Source organism: Hypanus sabinus, chromosome 10, assembly GCF_030144855.1.
Source record: "Hypanus sabinus isolate sHypSab1 chromosome 10, sHypSab1.hap1, whole genome shotgun sequence".
NCBI lineage: Eukaryota > Metazoa > Chordata > Chondrichthyes > Myliobatiformes > Dasyatidae > Hypanus > Hypanus sabinus.
In genome coordinates this window covers 90,392,270-90,409,314 of record NC_082715.1, presented here as the reverse complement: position 1 = coordinate 90,409,314, position 17,045 = coordinate 90,392,270, and the positions used below count along the sequence as shown (strand labels likewise).

The window sequence follows — 17,045 nt, the reverse complement described above, 5'->3', positions numbered from 1 at the left end:
TATTAAACCATTCCTACAGTATTCAGCAGGATACCTCAGCTGTGCAGAGCAACATCCACACTGTCAGTAAGTCAGAGTGGTACCAATCCAAAAGTAACATGTATTCAATCCAGAATCCTGCAAGTGACAAAATGTAACGATATACTTCAAAATTTAGTATCAGGCATGTTGCTCAAGACATTGCAACCCCTGGATTTTAACGATAATTTTACGCATTGCTCTTTATTTGTATCAGAATGGGTGCGTTCTGCAAAGTTAAAGTCAGTCTTGCATTTTGCCTAATGTGCTGAGTATTTCTAGCATTCAGGTTCAACATGTTTAACAACACTGCTTCATAAACACAAATTATCTGCACAGTGCTAGCCTCAATGTATCACTTTATTGTTTGGGGGGGGGGAGAGAGCAGAGTGTTGGGACAATCTTGCAACTTAAAACTAAGGTATTCACAGTTCTTTTATCTGAAACGTAGTTTCCTTTTTACCGATGCTACCTGACGTGGTGTGCTTCTAGCAATTATTATTTCAGATTATCCTCAGATTTAAAAAGAAGTTTGCCATTTCTGACAAGCAAAAAGCATTGCTGTCAAAAAAAACCCAAAATATTCTCCCTGAACTCTACTGCAATCTGAACTGAATTCAAAGTGGTAATATTCTCCTGGTTTTTGTTTTGAACTGGAATAACTTCCCAAATAACTTACAAAGATAGACGATCAATTTAGAAATAAATACAGGTGGCCCCTGCTTTTCGCACGTTCAATTTATGACAACTCGCTGTTACGAAAGACCTACATTAGTACTTGTTTTCACTAACCAAAGAGGATTTTCGCTTTTACGAAAAAGGACGCCCACTTTATACGCGTGTTTACCCCGAGAAAGACTACAATGACCGTGAAGCCTTGTGCGGGTAGTTGTTTGCACATGTTTGTACGTGCTGATTTTTTTTTCACCAAATCGATTTGGTTCGCTGCCTTCCCGAGTTTGATAAGTGAAACTACACCGTACCTACAATATTTCTACTTTATATAGGGTGGAAATTTATTACATCATTCCTGCTTTTACTATATGTTAGTGTTATTTTAGGTTTTATGTGTTATTTGCTTTGATTTGGAAGGTTTTTTTTGAGTCTAGGAACACTCAAAAAATTTTCCCATATAAATTAATGGTAATTGCTTCTTCGCTTTACGACATTTTGGATTTCAAACAGTTTCATAGGAACGCTCTACCTTCAGATTGCGGGGGAAACCTGTATTGAACGTAGCTTTAGGTATGAGGGGAGACGTTCGATGAATAAACTGAGTTATGTAATCATTTCAAGGAAATCAACAGCAGCACGAATGCAATCAAATTCACATAAAGATTTAACAATGATACAAAAATAATGCAAGGCCAGCTGTTTCTCACAGCTATGCAAATTTAAGTGCAACACGCTGTAAGGTTTCACTGCTAAGGCTAATGTAATGGCTTCTATGTAATATTTCACTGTTAATGTAATTGTTTCTCTGTAGCAGTAATATTTGGGTAATGGCTAGAGATAATGGGACTTTGCAATGTATGCTATTCAGTGGGAGAAAGGTAAGGGGTGGGAAGTTCAAGGGGGATATTAGAGGAAGGTTTTTTACTCAGAGAGTGGTTGGAGCATGGAATGCATTGCCTGAGTCTGTGGTGGAGGCAGAATCACTAGTGAAATTTCAGAGACTACCAGACAGGTATTTGGAGGAATTTAAGGTGGGGGGGGGGGGGGGAATATATGGGGACCAGGGTATAAGGGTCAGCACAACACTGTGGGCTGAAGGGCCTGTACTGTGCTGTACTATTCTATGTTCTAAAGGTTGTTCTTCTGTGTCTGGGAGCTGAGATTTTCGCGGTCTTTCATTGGGTGTGAGAACGCGAATGGAGAGAGTTGGAAGACCACCGGATGTAGTGGACTGAGGAGATGCGCAATAGACTTTTTCCTTAAAATGGGCCCTTTTACTTTTTATTTTCTTTACTAAGCCTTTATTCAGATTAAGATTTATAAAGTTCAATCATTTAATTGATTATGGTGTACTGTCTGAAATTTTGCAGTGCTGATTCGTAACTGGGCAACACATCACGCAGCATCCACAAACGAGATTTCTCAGTTTGGTAGAGCCAGAATTTGTTTTCCCCTAGATGAACATGTGCTGGCCAAGCCTGAGGGTTACATCAGAAATGGCTAATTTCTAGTGCAAAATCAAAACATTTTGCACTTGAGCAGGTTGTGATTTGGAGGAATTTTTTTAATTTAAAAATCAGTGCCATAGCTGCTGTAGAAAGGAGCAGGCATTCTTCTTCACATTCAGAGTAACTATTTTTGGGAAAAAAAACACATGATCTTGGTGAGTGCATTTTTTGAAGACGGTTTCTAAATTTAATTGCGACTGACATTATTCTTTAAATGCATGTGTGATCCACACAGTTATACAAATCACTCGACAGGTTAACAATTGATCCAGATATTGTAATGAATAGCAACAGAAACACAGGACTAATATGAACCATTATTTGAAGTGGGCTGGGAGGACTGAGGAGGAAGAGAGAGATAAGAAACAAATATTAGTACTCATTTCAGATTTTTAATGTAATAGTTGGGAGCTTTTTTTGAGTGTATAGATACCCATTAGTCATACTAAACCAATCTGTGAGTATACAGAACCTTTTCTCTTTAACACTTGCTGAAATTGTGTAAAATTAAGCAGCAGGGCCAGAAAATCAAAGCTACACACTGTTACACTCAAAATTATGGCACACAATTAAGGCAGCTGCAAATAACTAAGTTGGCTGTATAGTTCACAACTGCATACAGTGAAACAGCATCAGCAGTTCTGTCCTGCCCTCCATTCAAAATGACATAGCTGCTCATCACTTAATACCCTCTTCCTAACTTCTCCCCTATCCCTTGATCTATTTTGCATTAAGAAACACATCTTAATACACCACCCAGCCCCAGAGTACTTCAGCACAGGTCAGTAATTAAGGGTCTCAAATTCAAAATTAGCTATTTGAAAATAGTTCAGGGAAAAACCTTCACATTTATTAAGTCCTTGTAGTCCTACAGTGTATAAGGCACCAAATCAAGAAATAGGCAGATAAATAAAGCTGGTGATCTTTTTTAAGTTGTAATTGGCATGGGTCAAAAGTGTCATAACTGTGTTTGAATTTAATAGGAACGAGTTTTCATTAATACTACAAAGTTTGTTTTTATTCATTCAGATTTTTAGATTTTACAATTAATAAATGATACTCCTCACACCTGTTCCTCCATTTAACAGGACCATTGCTATCATTTTCTCTCATTCAGCATTTCCCCATTTCCCCCTAGATTCCCACTGCATCTAACAATAGTAAAACTAAACAAATGTTGGCACATTAAGACAGATGAAGTGGAAGACCTACAATGGATTCCCTCTGTCACTCAAAAGACATGGAAATAAAAAGAGCATGTGGTAACACATAAAGCTTACTTACCTGCTTTAACTGTGTATCTGATGCTGGAAGAGGATTAGAAACCATGGGGCCAAAAATATCAAGGTCATCATTCAAAGTTGTGTTTGAAGTGGTGCTGCCATTAGCAATAGGAGCTTCAATAGGTGTATCTTGATAGGAGAAAAGCAGAAGGTTTAAGTTGACTATGATAAGCTTTTCAAGATACATTTTAGACAGCAAACTGGACACTACACTATTTATTTAAATCCTAAACTATCAGCTGTGCCAACATTTTGCTTAGCTTTTAACTGTATAAAAGTGGCTTACCCAGGGGGAAAGTTCTTACCAATTATGGTGTAGTAATAGACAATGAACTAACAATTACAAAAAAAGTAGAGCATTCAACTCTGATGCAACTAGTTAACAGGGCCCAAAATAGTACAAGTTTATGTTGATCAGATGTGAACAGGAACATTTGCTAGCAACTGGAAAAATTGATATCGCACCAATGAATCTTTAGAAAGAAACTACATAGGACACTTTTCAGAAGTTAACATTATAGCTCCAAAGGTGCATCAGTTTTCAGCAGCTATTCCTTTCACTTGGTATGATTATCTAGACTATAAGCCTAGGAGCAAAGTTAGGCCATTTGGCCCATCAAGTCTGCTCCGCCATTTCATCATGGCTGATCAATCTCCCTCTCAATCCCATTCTCCTGCCATCTCTCCATAATCTGACTAATCAAGAACCACCTTAAATGCACTGAGTGACCTGGCCTCAAAAAGTGTGGCAACAAATTCCACAGATAGACAAATTGACCCTCTGCCTAAAGAAATTCCTAATCTGTTCTAAATGAACATCCCCCTATTTTGAGACTGTGCTCTCTCGTCCTCGACTCCCTCATCAAAGGTAACATCCTCTTTGCATCCACTCTATCTCTATGTTTCAAATGAGATTCCCCTCTCATTTTTCTAAATTCAAGCAACTACATGCACAAAGCTTGCAATCACTGCTCATATGATAACCCTTTCATTCCTGTAATCATTCTCAGGAATCTCCTCTGAACCCTCTCCAAGGTCAGCACATAATTTCTTAGATAAGGGAGCCAAATTTGCTCAGAATACTCTAAGTGAAGCCTCACCAGTACCCTGTACAGCCTCAGCATTGTATCCTTACTTTTATATTTTAGGTCTCTTGAAATTAATTCTAAAGTTAGAATTCGCCTTCATCAATACCAAATTAACCTTTAGGGAGTCCTGCACGAGGACTGCCAAATCCCTTTACACCTCGGTTTTTGAATTTTCTCCATTTAGAAAATTGCTGTGCTTTTATTCCTTCTATCAAAGTGTATGACCATACACTTGCTGACACTGTATTCCATCTGCCACCTCTTTGCCCATTCTCCTAATCTGTCCAAGTCCTTCTGTAGCCTATTTCCTCAAAACTACCTGCCCCTCCACCTATCTTCATACTGTCTGCAATCTTTGCAAGGCAAGAAAGCTACCAATTCCATCATTCAAATCATTGACACATAACATGGAAAGAATCGGTCCCAACACAGACCCTTGTGGAACACCACTAGTTACTGACAACCAGTCAACAAAGGCTCCCTTTATTCCCATTCTGTTGCCTGCCAATCAGCCACATCTTTATCCATGTTAGAATTTCCCCTGTATACCATGGGCCTGTAGCTTGCTAAGCAGCCTCATGTGTGGCACCTCGTCAAAGGCCTTTTGAAAATCCAAGTACACAACATCAACCAATTCTCCTTTGTCCATCTTGCTGGTTACTTCTTCAAAGAATTCCAATAGATTTCTCATCGTATTGTCTGCCATCTTGGCCACAAAGCCATCAATTTCAATCACTGACATAAAAAGTTGTCCCAACACAGATGCTATGGAACACCAGTAATCACCGGCAGCTGATCTGAAAAGGTTCCCTTTATTCCCACTCTCTGCCTCCTGCCAATCAGTCAAAGCTCCATCCATGCTAGTATCTTTCCTGTAATACACTCGGATCTCATCTTGTTTGCCACATTATGTGTGGTACCTTGTCAAAGGCCTTCAAAAAAAAAATTCAAGTACAGAACATCCACCAATTCTCTTTTGTCTATCCTGTTTGTTATTTTTTCAAAGAATTCCAACAGATTTGTCAGGTAAGATTTTCCCCTCAAGGAAACCAAGCAGACTTTGGCCTATTCTGTCACGTGCATCCAAAAACCCTGAAACCATATCCTTAACAATCAATTCCAGCATCTTTCCGACTACTAAAGTCAGGCTAACTGGCCAAGAACTTCCTTTCTTCTGCCTCCCACCCATCTTGAAGAGTAGAGTGACATTTGCAATATTCCAGCCCTCTGGAATCATGCTAGATTCTTGAAACATCATTACTAATGGCTCCACAATCCCTTCAGCTACCTCTTAGAACCTTGGGGTGTAGTCCATCAAGTCCTGGTGACTTAGTTCCTTCAAATCTTTCAGTTTCCGAAGCACCATCTCCCTAATAATATCAACTGCACTCACTTCTTTAGAGCAAAACAATAAATATCACTAATGAATATAAGATTTAATAAAAGCATTAAAGCAAAACAGCCCTAGGTAAAATATTTGTAACCCATAATGCTATTCAACTGAATAAATACTTGAATTTATATGATCCTTCAGATATAAGAATACATGTGAAAATGAAAGATGCAGCAGAGAATTATGTTAAAGTTACATAGCAAAAATATTTAAAATCAGATAAGGATTTGTTCCCTGTCATATAATTATACAAATAAGATTTAATGTTACAAATATAATAAAAATGTACATATGGCACAGCATATTTTGGATTTTCTGACTTGAAAAGTGATTTATGTTTTAATATCAATTTCTAACCAGGAGGAAGGGGGAAGACAAAGGCGAACAATACTGATGCGTACTTGTGGAGAAATAATAAACAAACAGAATTGAACAGTGTCCTATATAATTACACCTGATAACACAATTGCCACTTAAAAAGTCCTAGTGTTAATTTCAAACTGAGAGAATGAGGTAAGAGTGACTTCAAAATCAAAGGAAATCAATATGTTATCCCCAAAGAGACATGTCAGAATACTTTGAAGCTCAAGTCCTTTTAAAGAGCTATAGAACTGCTGTAAAATGAGCAGCGGCGAAGAACTGGAGCTGTCACGTGCAGCATGAACACTTTCTGAAGAGGATTATGAAGCTAAGAAAGATAACTATGCGCCTTTTATTGTGTAAAAACATCTTGAGAAAATGGTTTTAACCCAACTTAGCCAAAACTTCCACAGCTTGTTTTCTTTGATACACCAGGCATTTCTGGAGACCAACAGAAGGATATTTTAAAACTAAAAACAAATAGTTCCATCAGGAGTGGCAGAGTGAATGGTAGCTGTGATCCATGATCTGTTCTTAATATCCATTGTCTCTCTGGAGTTTTTAATTCCTGGATTAAGCATCCATGATAGTTGATCTGGAGTACAAGATACCCGAAGTCCTTCTAGAATATGCAAATAAGCTATCTTGTGTGCTGAATATTTCATTTGTTTATGACTTGGATTATTCCATTTGGCTGTTATTTCAACATGTGCATTCAGAAGTGCTTGGTTAACTATTTTTACAACCACCATTAGAAGTCCTGAAGGGTCTCGGCCCGAAACATCAACTGTTTGCTCTTTTCCATAGATGCTACCTGGCTAACTGAATTCCTCTGACATTTTGTGAGCATAGTTTCTGGCTCTTTGGTGAAAAGTGTGTAACTGCTATGCTGTAGGTATTTCATTTTAGCAGTTCTATAAGAGCAGTCCGTTTTGCTTTAAGCATATTTGGGTTTGAGCTAAAGGGGCTAAGTTGTTCAATTTAGGAATGCTGCGTCAGCTAATCAGGATGGTGGAATTGGGAGAAGGTTCTACAGAACACTGCGCAGGGAGGTTTTAGTGACTGAAACTGGTGTGGGTCAAGGTCTTTTGGGCAGGAGCTGGGGTGAAGACACCGGAAGGCCGATGGCTGAGGATGCTGTCCCTGTTGCACAAGGTGCTTTGTGCAGATGAATGGCTTCAAGGCGGAAGGACAAATACTCCTGTTGGGGAGCCCATTCGTTCACGATATATTTTGAGTGACATTCGGAAGATGGTGTTTCATGCAAACTGTGGGTCCAGTGCTCGAGTTAAAGATAACTTCCAAGATGAGATAAAGCTGAAATTTGTAAATATACTTTGTTTACTTTTGTATGTAGTGTATTATCTGTTATTTCTTGCCAACAGCCAATTGCTTTGGCAGGAGGAGTATTTACACAGATTGGAGGTTCAGGTCGTTGAGACATCCCTAATTCCCGGTTTTGGTGGGACCCAAGTCATACTGACTCCAGTTTGGAAAAGTGTTGTTCTCACCACCGAGTCCAGTGGTTGTTACAGGAGGGCTAATGAACTGCATCTCCAGAGACACAAGGCAAAAAGGATTTTCAAGTGTACGGCAACTGAAGCTTCCAACCTACCAGAAAATTCACAGTCTACTTAACAGGACTGCCTTTCTGTATGCCTCTTAGACTAACTACCTGTAGAAGGAAATAATTCAAGGATACTCCCAAAGCCTCCTTTTAAAAAAACCTAAACAGCTTCTGTGAACTCCTGGTCCATTGCAACTCAAAATAGGGAAGCAGCATTCAGGATGTAATTGCAAACATCAAGTCCATTCAATACAAATACAAAGCCCTGCATATATGACTGTGAAACATGCCATTACTCACACCACTCAAATTGGTACCAATTTCGCAGCATCATTCATAGCAGTCACATATCCAGCAAAAGAACTACACAACCAAACAGCCTCTGATAAAATACTCTGAGTATATGTGTATGTACATAATTGAAGGGGGGAGGGGGAGGAGAGAAATCAAGATCTGTAAATCCAACAGCTCTTGCTAAAAGAGAAGCAAATTTCAGAGCACGCCTTCGCAAAATCAACCAGCCTCTTTGAAAAGAATACATTGAATATGCCTTAGGAACAATGCTGACAACATAAAATTACCCAACCTTTCTTTTCTTTTTCACAGCAGCAAAATAGTACATACAGTATTATTTAGTAACATGCCTGTTCATGGATAAAACTTCAGAACAAATTGTTTAATAGCACTATATATAAAAATAACTGTCACTAATTCAGTTGTAACATTAAAATTGATGGTAGAATCAAGCAAATTTCATTTACAAACCCCATTTCCAGAAAAGTTGCGATATTTTCCAAAATGCAGTAAGAACAAAAATCTGTGATATGTTAATTCACGTGAATCTTTACTTAACTGACAAAAGTACAAAGAAAAGATTTTCAATAGTTTTACTGACCAACTTAATTGTATTTTGTAAATATACACAAATTTAGAATTTGATGGCTGCAGCACATAAGTGGTAGAAGCCAAGGACCAGAAAAAGGAGGAGTGGATCAGACAGTTGCGGCAGAGATGATGAAAGAGAATCTAAAGAAATTTTAATTAAGATATGGATAATCAGGATTTATATATGTGGCCCTGCATTTTTTGACTAAATTCAACAGCAGCATCTTTCATTTACCATCTATTATACCATGCAACAAACATTTATGGAACAGCTTTCTTGGGAGCAAAAATTATTCAAAATATGCCCAAAGATGAAAACACAGTAATGATATACCATTCTGTGCATTTCTAAGACAGGCACTGGACCAGAAAAGAAGCTGTTTTTCTTTCTACAGATGCTGCCTGACCCAAGTGCTCCAGTATTTTGTCTATTCTTTCTTTCCCTAGCTTCTAATTTTTTAAAAAAATATATGCAAGGTATCTTCATCAACTTAACATAACAAGCTTGCCAAATGTGCAATACTGCGAGACCAAGCAAATCTTTACTACACCAGTGTCACTTCTTTTTTTTTTAAGAATTTTGGTATGTAGCACAGTAAAAAAAAACCCTCCACTCTTTGCCCAGTTCAAAGGAAGATTCCCTTGAAAACTGGTTTCTCTTTTCATAGATATTGCTTGACAGGCTGCCTTTTTCCAGCATTCTGTTTTTGTTACTTAAACTTAACGACCAGGAATGACAACTGAAAATGATAAAATACCTCTTCCAGATCCAAGCGTTAATGATATTCAGCTCAAACATTTACTAATACAAATCTGAAATGTTAAAATTCACAATCCTCTCTTCAATTTCCTTCTCCACATGAACGATTCAGATAGCAGAAGAGAACAAAACCTGCTTCTGATCTATATTCTGAAAGAATGAACTTGCTTAAGAAGACCTCAGGATATACCTGAAGCGCTTTAAAAGCGATGAAGTACTTTTGAAGTGTAGTCTCTGATACAATGCAGGAAACCACACAAGTACTGAAAACCGTAATGAGATAGTGACCTGATAATCTATTTTAATACTATGGTTCATGGTTAAATATTGGTCAATTTGCAGACCAACACTGAGTCTTTTATACTACTTGAGAAACAGTAAATTTAACCTTGCCCTCAAAAGATGCACAACTCTGAAGGCAGAGATTAAGACTCAAAGCCATACACCTGATGCAGGCCTCTTGAAATAAAAGTACAAATTTAAATGAAAATGACTTTCATCTGCACCCAATTCTTTTAATTCCATTTTAAGGTTCCATTTCCAAGAACTTGAGAACAGTGTTTCTTTGCTGCATATTTCCTTTTGTTGTTCTATTAACATTCAAAATTAGCACCACCAAATTTCTGAAAACTGATGAGGATACACAGCATGTAGCATATTACTAAACTTCTGAACTTAAATGCAATTTTAAAGTGGTTATTGAAATGGAAATATTCTGTCATTTGAGACAAACCTGGCATGCTTTGTTTTAATTTTCTACAGAATGAACTAAAATGAATTTCATGAAAACACGAGGGAAAAAAATCAAAACTAATCAGCTATAAATATAAGCCATTTGAGAAAAAAAATTAGATAAAGCCTAGAAGCCGCAGTGAAATTGGCAAGACCTGTGGGAATGATGAGAGCAAGAGACACAAAGCCTACAGTGGAGTGACCATCCTCAGAGCAGCCAGGTTGAAAGAGGCCTCTAAGAGGAAAGAAACCGCAGCAGACATTAAATTTGTAGCCCCATGATCAATCTTGATGCATAGCAGGGAAGGGAAACTTCTAGCTGAGCATGAATGCCTAGTGCCAGAATCAGGGAAGTCACAGATCAGGTGCAGGCAGGAGAAAAGCCAAACACTTTAGTGGTGCTAAATAAAAACCCTAATGACAGAAAATATTAGTGGGAATGATCTATAGTGCTCAGTAGCAATATAGGGAATAATCTAAACCAAGAAATTAGTGTAATGTGTTACACAGAATAAGCAAACAAATTTAGCAGTAACAGGGAAACACAATAGACTACAGATGCTGGAATCAGGAGCAAAAAAACTACTGGAGGAACTCAGTGGGTCAGACAACATCTGTAGACGGAGAAGACTAGTCAAAGCTTTGAGTCCTGATGCGGGGTCTATAATCAAAAACATCAATTATCCTTCAGCCTTCACAGATGTTGCACAACCTGCTGAGTTTTCCGCAGTTTGCTTTTAGCAAATTGTTATAGCGACTGAGCAGCATAGCACCGAAACAGACCCATTGGCCCATCTTGTCCATGCCAAACAATTATAGATAATAGACAGTAGGTGCAGGAGTAGGTCATTCAGCCCTTCTAGCCAGCTCCACCATTCACTGTGATCATGGCTGATCATACACAATCAGTACCCCATTCCTGCCCTCTCCCCATATCCCTTGACCCCACTATCTATAAGAGCTCTATCTCTCTCTTGAATGCATCCAGAGACTTGGCCTCCACTGCCTTCTGGGGCAGAGCATTCCACATAACCACCACTCTCTGGGTGAAAAAGTTTTTCTCTGTTTTAAATGGCCTACCCCTTATTCTTAAACTGTGGCCTCTAGTTCTGGATTCACCCATCAGCAGGAACATGCTTCCTGCCTCCAGCGTGTCCAATCCCTTAATAATCTTAAATGTTTCAATCAGATCCCCTCTCATCCTTCTAAATTCCAGTGTATACAAGCCCAGTCGCTCCAATCTTTCAACATATGACAGTCCCGCCATTCTGGGAATTAACTTTTGAACCTGCACTCCCTCAATAGCAAGAATGTCCTTCCTGCACACAATACTCCAAGTGGGGTCTCACCAGGGCCCTGTACAGCTGCAGAAGGACCTCTTTACTCCTACACTCAATTCCTCTTGTTATAAAAACCAGCATGCCATTAGCTTTCTTCACTGCCTGCTGTACCTGCATGCTTGCTTTCATTGACTGATGACTGATTTATCTCTCCCTCCCAACTGCATTCATCTACCTTCTTCCCATAACCTTTGATACCCTTATATTATAGTCCTCTTGAAATAAACACTAACATTGCATCTCTTTGAGACTTCAGCAAAGAGAGGCTTCAGTCAGAGAAAGCAAAAAAGAGAAAAGTTCTAGGTAATTTTTTTTCCTGCCCTTCTTTATGTCTGCTCAACTAGGACAGTAGAAGTGCTATGCAGAGTAAGCGAATGCTCCTCTTGCGGGATGTGGAACGACATGGGAGACCTTTAGTGTTCCTAATGACTACAACAGCGAGGTGCAACCAACTGCAGTTTCTAACAATCCGCATTAAGCAGCTGGAGCTAGAACAAGATGAACTCTGATCATTCAGGAGGCTGAAGGCGTGATAGAACATATAGAGAGGTGGTTACACCCAAGGTGCAGACACGGGAAACTGGGTGACAGTCAGGAAGGGGAAAGGGGTTAAGGAGCCAATGCAAAGTGCCCCTGTGGACACCCCCCTCAACAACAGGTATATCACTTTGGATACTGTTGGGGTTGGGGATGTTCCAAAAGAAAAGTCTCAGCAATTGGGTTTCTGGCACTGTGACTCAGAACAGAAGGGAATAGAAGAGGAGGTAGAGTGGGGTAATAGGGGATTTGTCAGTTAAGGGAACGGTCAGGAGGTTCTGGGGGCGAGAACGAAAAATCCAAATGGCTTGTTGACCCCTGGGTGCCAAGGTCTGGAACACCTCAGATTGAGTCCTCAGCATTCTTAAGTGGGAGGGTGAATAGCCAGAGGTCGTGGTCCATGTAGGTACCAATGACTGATGAGGTATTGTGACAAGATTCTGCATAGGGAGTTCAGAGAATTAGGTGCCAAGTTTAAGGTCAGAACCTCCAGGGTTGTGATCTCCGGACTGTTATCCATGCCACGTACTAGTGAGGCTGGAGTAGGATGTTTGTACAGTTTAATATGTGGTTAAGAAGTTGTTGTAAGAGGGCGTGCACAAGAATTTTGGATCATTGGGCTTACTTCTAGGAAAAGTGGAACCTGTATAGAAGGGCCATTTTTACACCTGAACTGGAGGGAGACTAATATCATTGCAGGAAGATTTGTTAATGCTGCAAGGTAGGTTTTAAACTAGAGTTGCAGGGGGATGAGAACCAGTGTGTCAGAACAGTTAATAGAGAGGTTGTGGAGACAGATGTTGGTAAGACCTCAGACAAAGTCAGGAATCGAAAGGATGAGCACGGTGCAACTAGTGCCCAGAGCTGCGTACATTTCAATGCAAGAAGTATTGTAGGAAAGGTGGATGAACTCAGGGCATGGATCAACACATGGTTGCGAGGGGCAGGACTAGCAGCTCAAAATTCTGGGGTTTGTTGTTTCAGATGTGACAGAGCAGGAGGGGTGACATTACTAGTTGAGAAAAATGTCACAGCAATACTTTGTCAGGACAGACTGGAGAACTCAACTGGTGAGGCATTATGGGTGAAACTTGGAAATAAGAAAGGTATAACCACGTTAATGGGGCTAAATTACAGAATACTCAACAGTCCTAGGGATTTAGAGAAGCAAATTTGCAAAGAGATTGCAAACCATTTCAAGAAAAAAGTTTTTTTTTATATAAGGTGATTTTAACTCTTTACGTATTGTCTGGGAATCAGATGCTGCAAAAGGACGAGATAGGATAGAGTTTGTCAAATATGTTCAGGAAGGTTTCCTTCACCAGCATACAAGTTCCAATGAGTCAGCTTGCAATGCTGGAACTGCTATTAGGGAATGAGTCAGGGCGGGTGACAGATACTGTGTAGGGAAACCCTTTGCATCCAGTGACCACGATGTCATTAGTTTTGAAATAAATATACAAAAAGATAGGGCTGGTTTGCAGGTTGAGATTCTAAATTGGAGAAAGGCCAATTTTAATGGTATTAAAAATAATCTGGCAAGAGTGGACTGCAACAGGCTGCTTTCCAGCAAAGGCGTACTTGGAAAGTGGAAGTCCTTCAAAAATGAAATTTTGAGAGTACAAAGCTTAGTTTTCAAGAGATATTGAGGCCTGTTTAAGAGAAAAGGAGATGCATAGCAGGTTTAGGCAAACAAATTAGGTGCTTATGGAGAACAAGAAATGTAACAGTACACGTAATCAGTCCATGTCTATCCAAATACTTATATATCTGGTCCCTCAGAATACTTTCAGGTAACTTTCGCACAACTGATGTCAGACTCATCAGCCTATAATTTCCTGGTTTATGTTTAGAGCCTTTTTTAAAATAGTGGAACAACATTGACTATCCTCCAAACCACTGGTACTTTTGTTGCTAAGGATATTTTAACTATCCCTGCTTGAGCCCCGGCAATTTCTGCACTTGCCTTCCATAGGGTCCGAGGGAACTTCTTCTCAGGCCTTGGGGATTTATCCACTCTGATTTGCATCGGGGTAGCAAACACTAATTAAGGATAGTCAGCATGGCTTTGTGTGTGGTAGGTAATGTCTAGTCAATCTGATAAGAGTTTTTTGAGGAAGTTAGCAGGAAAGTAGATGAAGACAAGGCAATGGTTATTGTCTACATAGACGTTAGCAAGGCATTTCACAAGGTTCCACATGGGAGGCCATTCAAGAAGGTTCAGTCACTCAACATTCAGGACGAGGTAGTAAATTGGATTAGATATTGGATTTTCAGGAGAAGCCAGAGAGCAGTAACAAAGGGTTGCCTCTCTAACTGTAGGCATGTGACTAGTGGTGTACCACAGGCACTGGTGCTGGAGCCTTTGTTGTTTCTCATCTATATCAGTGATCTGCATGATAATGTGGTTAACTGGATGAACAAATTTGTAGATGACACCAAGACTGGGACAGAGAGGAAGGCTATCATGGCTTACAGAGGGATCTACATCAGCTGGAAAATAGACTGAAAATGGCAAATGGAATTTAATGTAGATAAATGTGAGGTTTTGCACTTCAGTAAGACCTACCATGTTAGTTCTTACATTGTGAACAGTGGAATACTTAGGAGTGCGGTCGAACCAAGGGATCTGGGAATACAAGTTCATAATTTGCTTGAAGTGGCATCGCAGGTAGCTAGGGTAGTAAAGAAAGCTTTTGGCACATTGGCCTCCATAAATCAATGTACTGGGTACAGAAGATGATATGTTATGTTGAAGTTGTCTAAGACATTGATGAGGCTGAACTTGAAGTATTGGTGTAGTTTCAGTCACCTACCTACAGGAAAGATGCCAACAAGGTTGAAAGAGTACAGAAAATTCACAATGTTACTGGGTCTGGAGGACTTGAGTTGTAAGGAAAGATTGATTAGGTTAGGACTGTATTTTTTAGAACATAAAAGACTGAGATTTTATAGATGTGTACAAAATTATGAGGTGTATAGATAGGGTAAATGCAAGCAGGCTTTTTCCACTGAGGTTGGGTGTGATCACACAGAGGTCATGGGTTAAGGATGAAAGGTAAAAAGTTTAAGGGGAACATGAGGGGAAACTACTTCACTCAGAGTTGTGAGAGTGTTGAATGAGCTGCCAGCACTACTGATGTAAACAAGCTCAATCTGAACACTTAAGAGAAGTTTGGATAAGTACATGGATAGTAGGGATATGGAGTGCTATGGTCCCAGTGCAGGTTGATGGGAATAGGCAGTTTAAATGGTTTCAGAATGGACCAGATGGGCCAAAAGGCCTGTTTCTCTGGTGTAAGCCTCTACGACTCTATTGCATTCACCTTCCTCACCACCAATTTAACCTGTAAATTAACCTTTAGGAATTGTGCAGAGGATGATATTCCTTTTAAATGGACGTCCCCCTATTCTGAGGTTGTGCACTCTGATCCTAGACTCCCCAACAATTGGAAACATCCTCTCTACATCCACTCTAACTAGGCCTTTCAACATTGATAGGTTTCAATGAAATTACCCCCCCCCCCCCAATTCTTCTAAATTCCAGTGAGTACAGGCCCAGAGCCATCAACGATCATATGATAAAGCCTTCCATTCCGGGAATCATTTTCATGAACTTCATTTGAACCCTCTTCAATGTCAGCACATCCCTTCTTAAATAAGGTGCTCAAAACTGTTCACGACACTCCAAGTGAGGCCTCACCAATAGAGTCTCAGCATTACATCCTTGCTTTTATTTTCTAGTCCTCTTGAAATAAATGCTAACCTCACATTTGCCTTCCTCACCTGACTCAACTTTCAAATTAACATTTGGAGAATCTGGCACAAGGACTCCCAAGTCCCTTTGCACCTCGATTTCTGAACTTTCTCCCCATTTAGAAAAGTCTTTACCTTTATTCCTTCTACCAAAGTACATGATCATACACTTCACTGCACTGTATTCCATCTGCTACTTCTTTGCCCATTTTCCCAATCTGTCCAAGTTCTTCTGCCAGACTCCCTGCTTCCTCAACACTCCCTACATCTCTACTTACAGTATTTTTGTATCATCCACAAAATTGTCACAAAGCCATCAATTCCATCATCCAAGCAACACATACAAAATAGTGGAAGAACTCAGCAGGCCAGGCATCATCTATGGAAAGAGTACATTTGACTATTCAGGCCGAGACCCTTCATCAGGACTTGGCCCAAAACCGTACACTGCTCCATAGATGCCGCCTGGCCTGCTGAGTTCCTCAAGCATTTTCTGGGTGTTGCTTTGGATTTATGGCGTCTGGAGATTTTCTCTTGTTTGGAATTCCATCATCCTGATCGTTAACATATAACACAAAAAGTAGCAGACCCAATGAACACCACTAGTCACCAACAGCCAACAAGAAAGAAAGCTCCTTTTATTCCCACTCTTTGCATTCTGCCAGTTAGCCAATCTTCGCTCCATGTTAGTATGTTTCCTGTAATATCATGGGCTCTTATCTAGCAGCATATTGTGTGGTACTCTGTAAAAAGCAGTTTGAAAAACAAAGTAAACAACATCCATTGACTCCTCTTTGTCTGTCCTGCTTGTTACTTCTTCAAAGAATTCTGTAAGATTTGTCAGGCAAGATTTCTCCATGCTAACTTTGGCCTACACTGAATTGTTATCCTCAGTAATGGACTCCAACATCTGAAGTCAGGCTAAGCAGCCTATAATTTCCTACTTTATTTTTCCTCCCTACCTTTTAAAAGAGTGGTGTGACATTTGAGATTATGCATCCTATGAAACCATTCCTAACTCTACTCATTTATGAAAAGTCACTGCTGATGCCTCCACAATTTCTTCTGCACCCCTTCCAAAGCCTCAACATCTTTCCTAAAGTGGAGTGACCAAAACAGGATGCAATAACCAGAGTTTTATAA

General features: G+C 39.7%; 1 protein-coding gene across 2 annotated transcripts in view; it reads right to left on the bottom strand.

The window, feature by feature from the left end:
• smap1 (small ArfGAP 1) overlaps positions 1 to 17,045 on the bottom strand; it is a 132,821-nt gene that overhangs the window by 25,717 nt on the left and 90,059 nt on the right. For both annotated transcript variants that reach the window (XM_059982302.1, XM_059982303.1), the window contains one exon: positions 3,486 to 3,613. In XM_059982302.1, the coding sequence (XP_059838285.1) occupies positions 3,486 to 3,613 (128 nt within the window). The remainder of the gene's footprint in view (positions 1 to 3,485; positions 3,614 to 17,045) is intronic.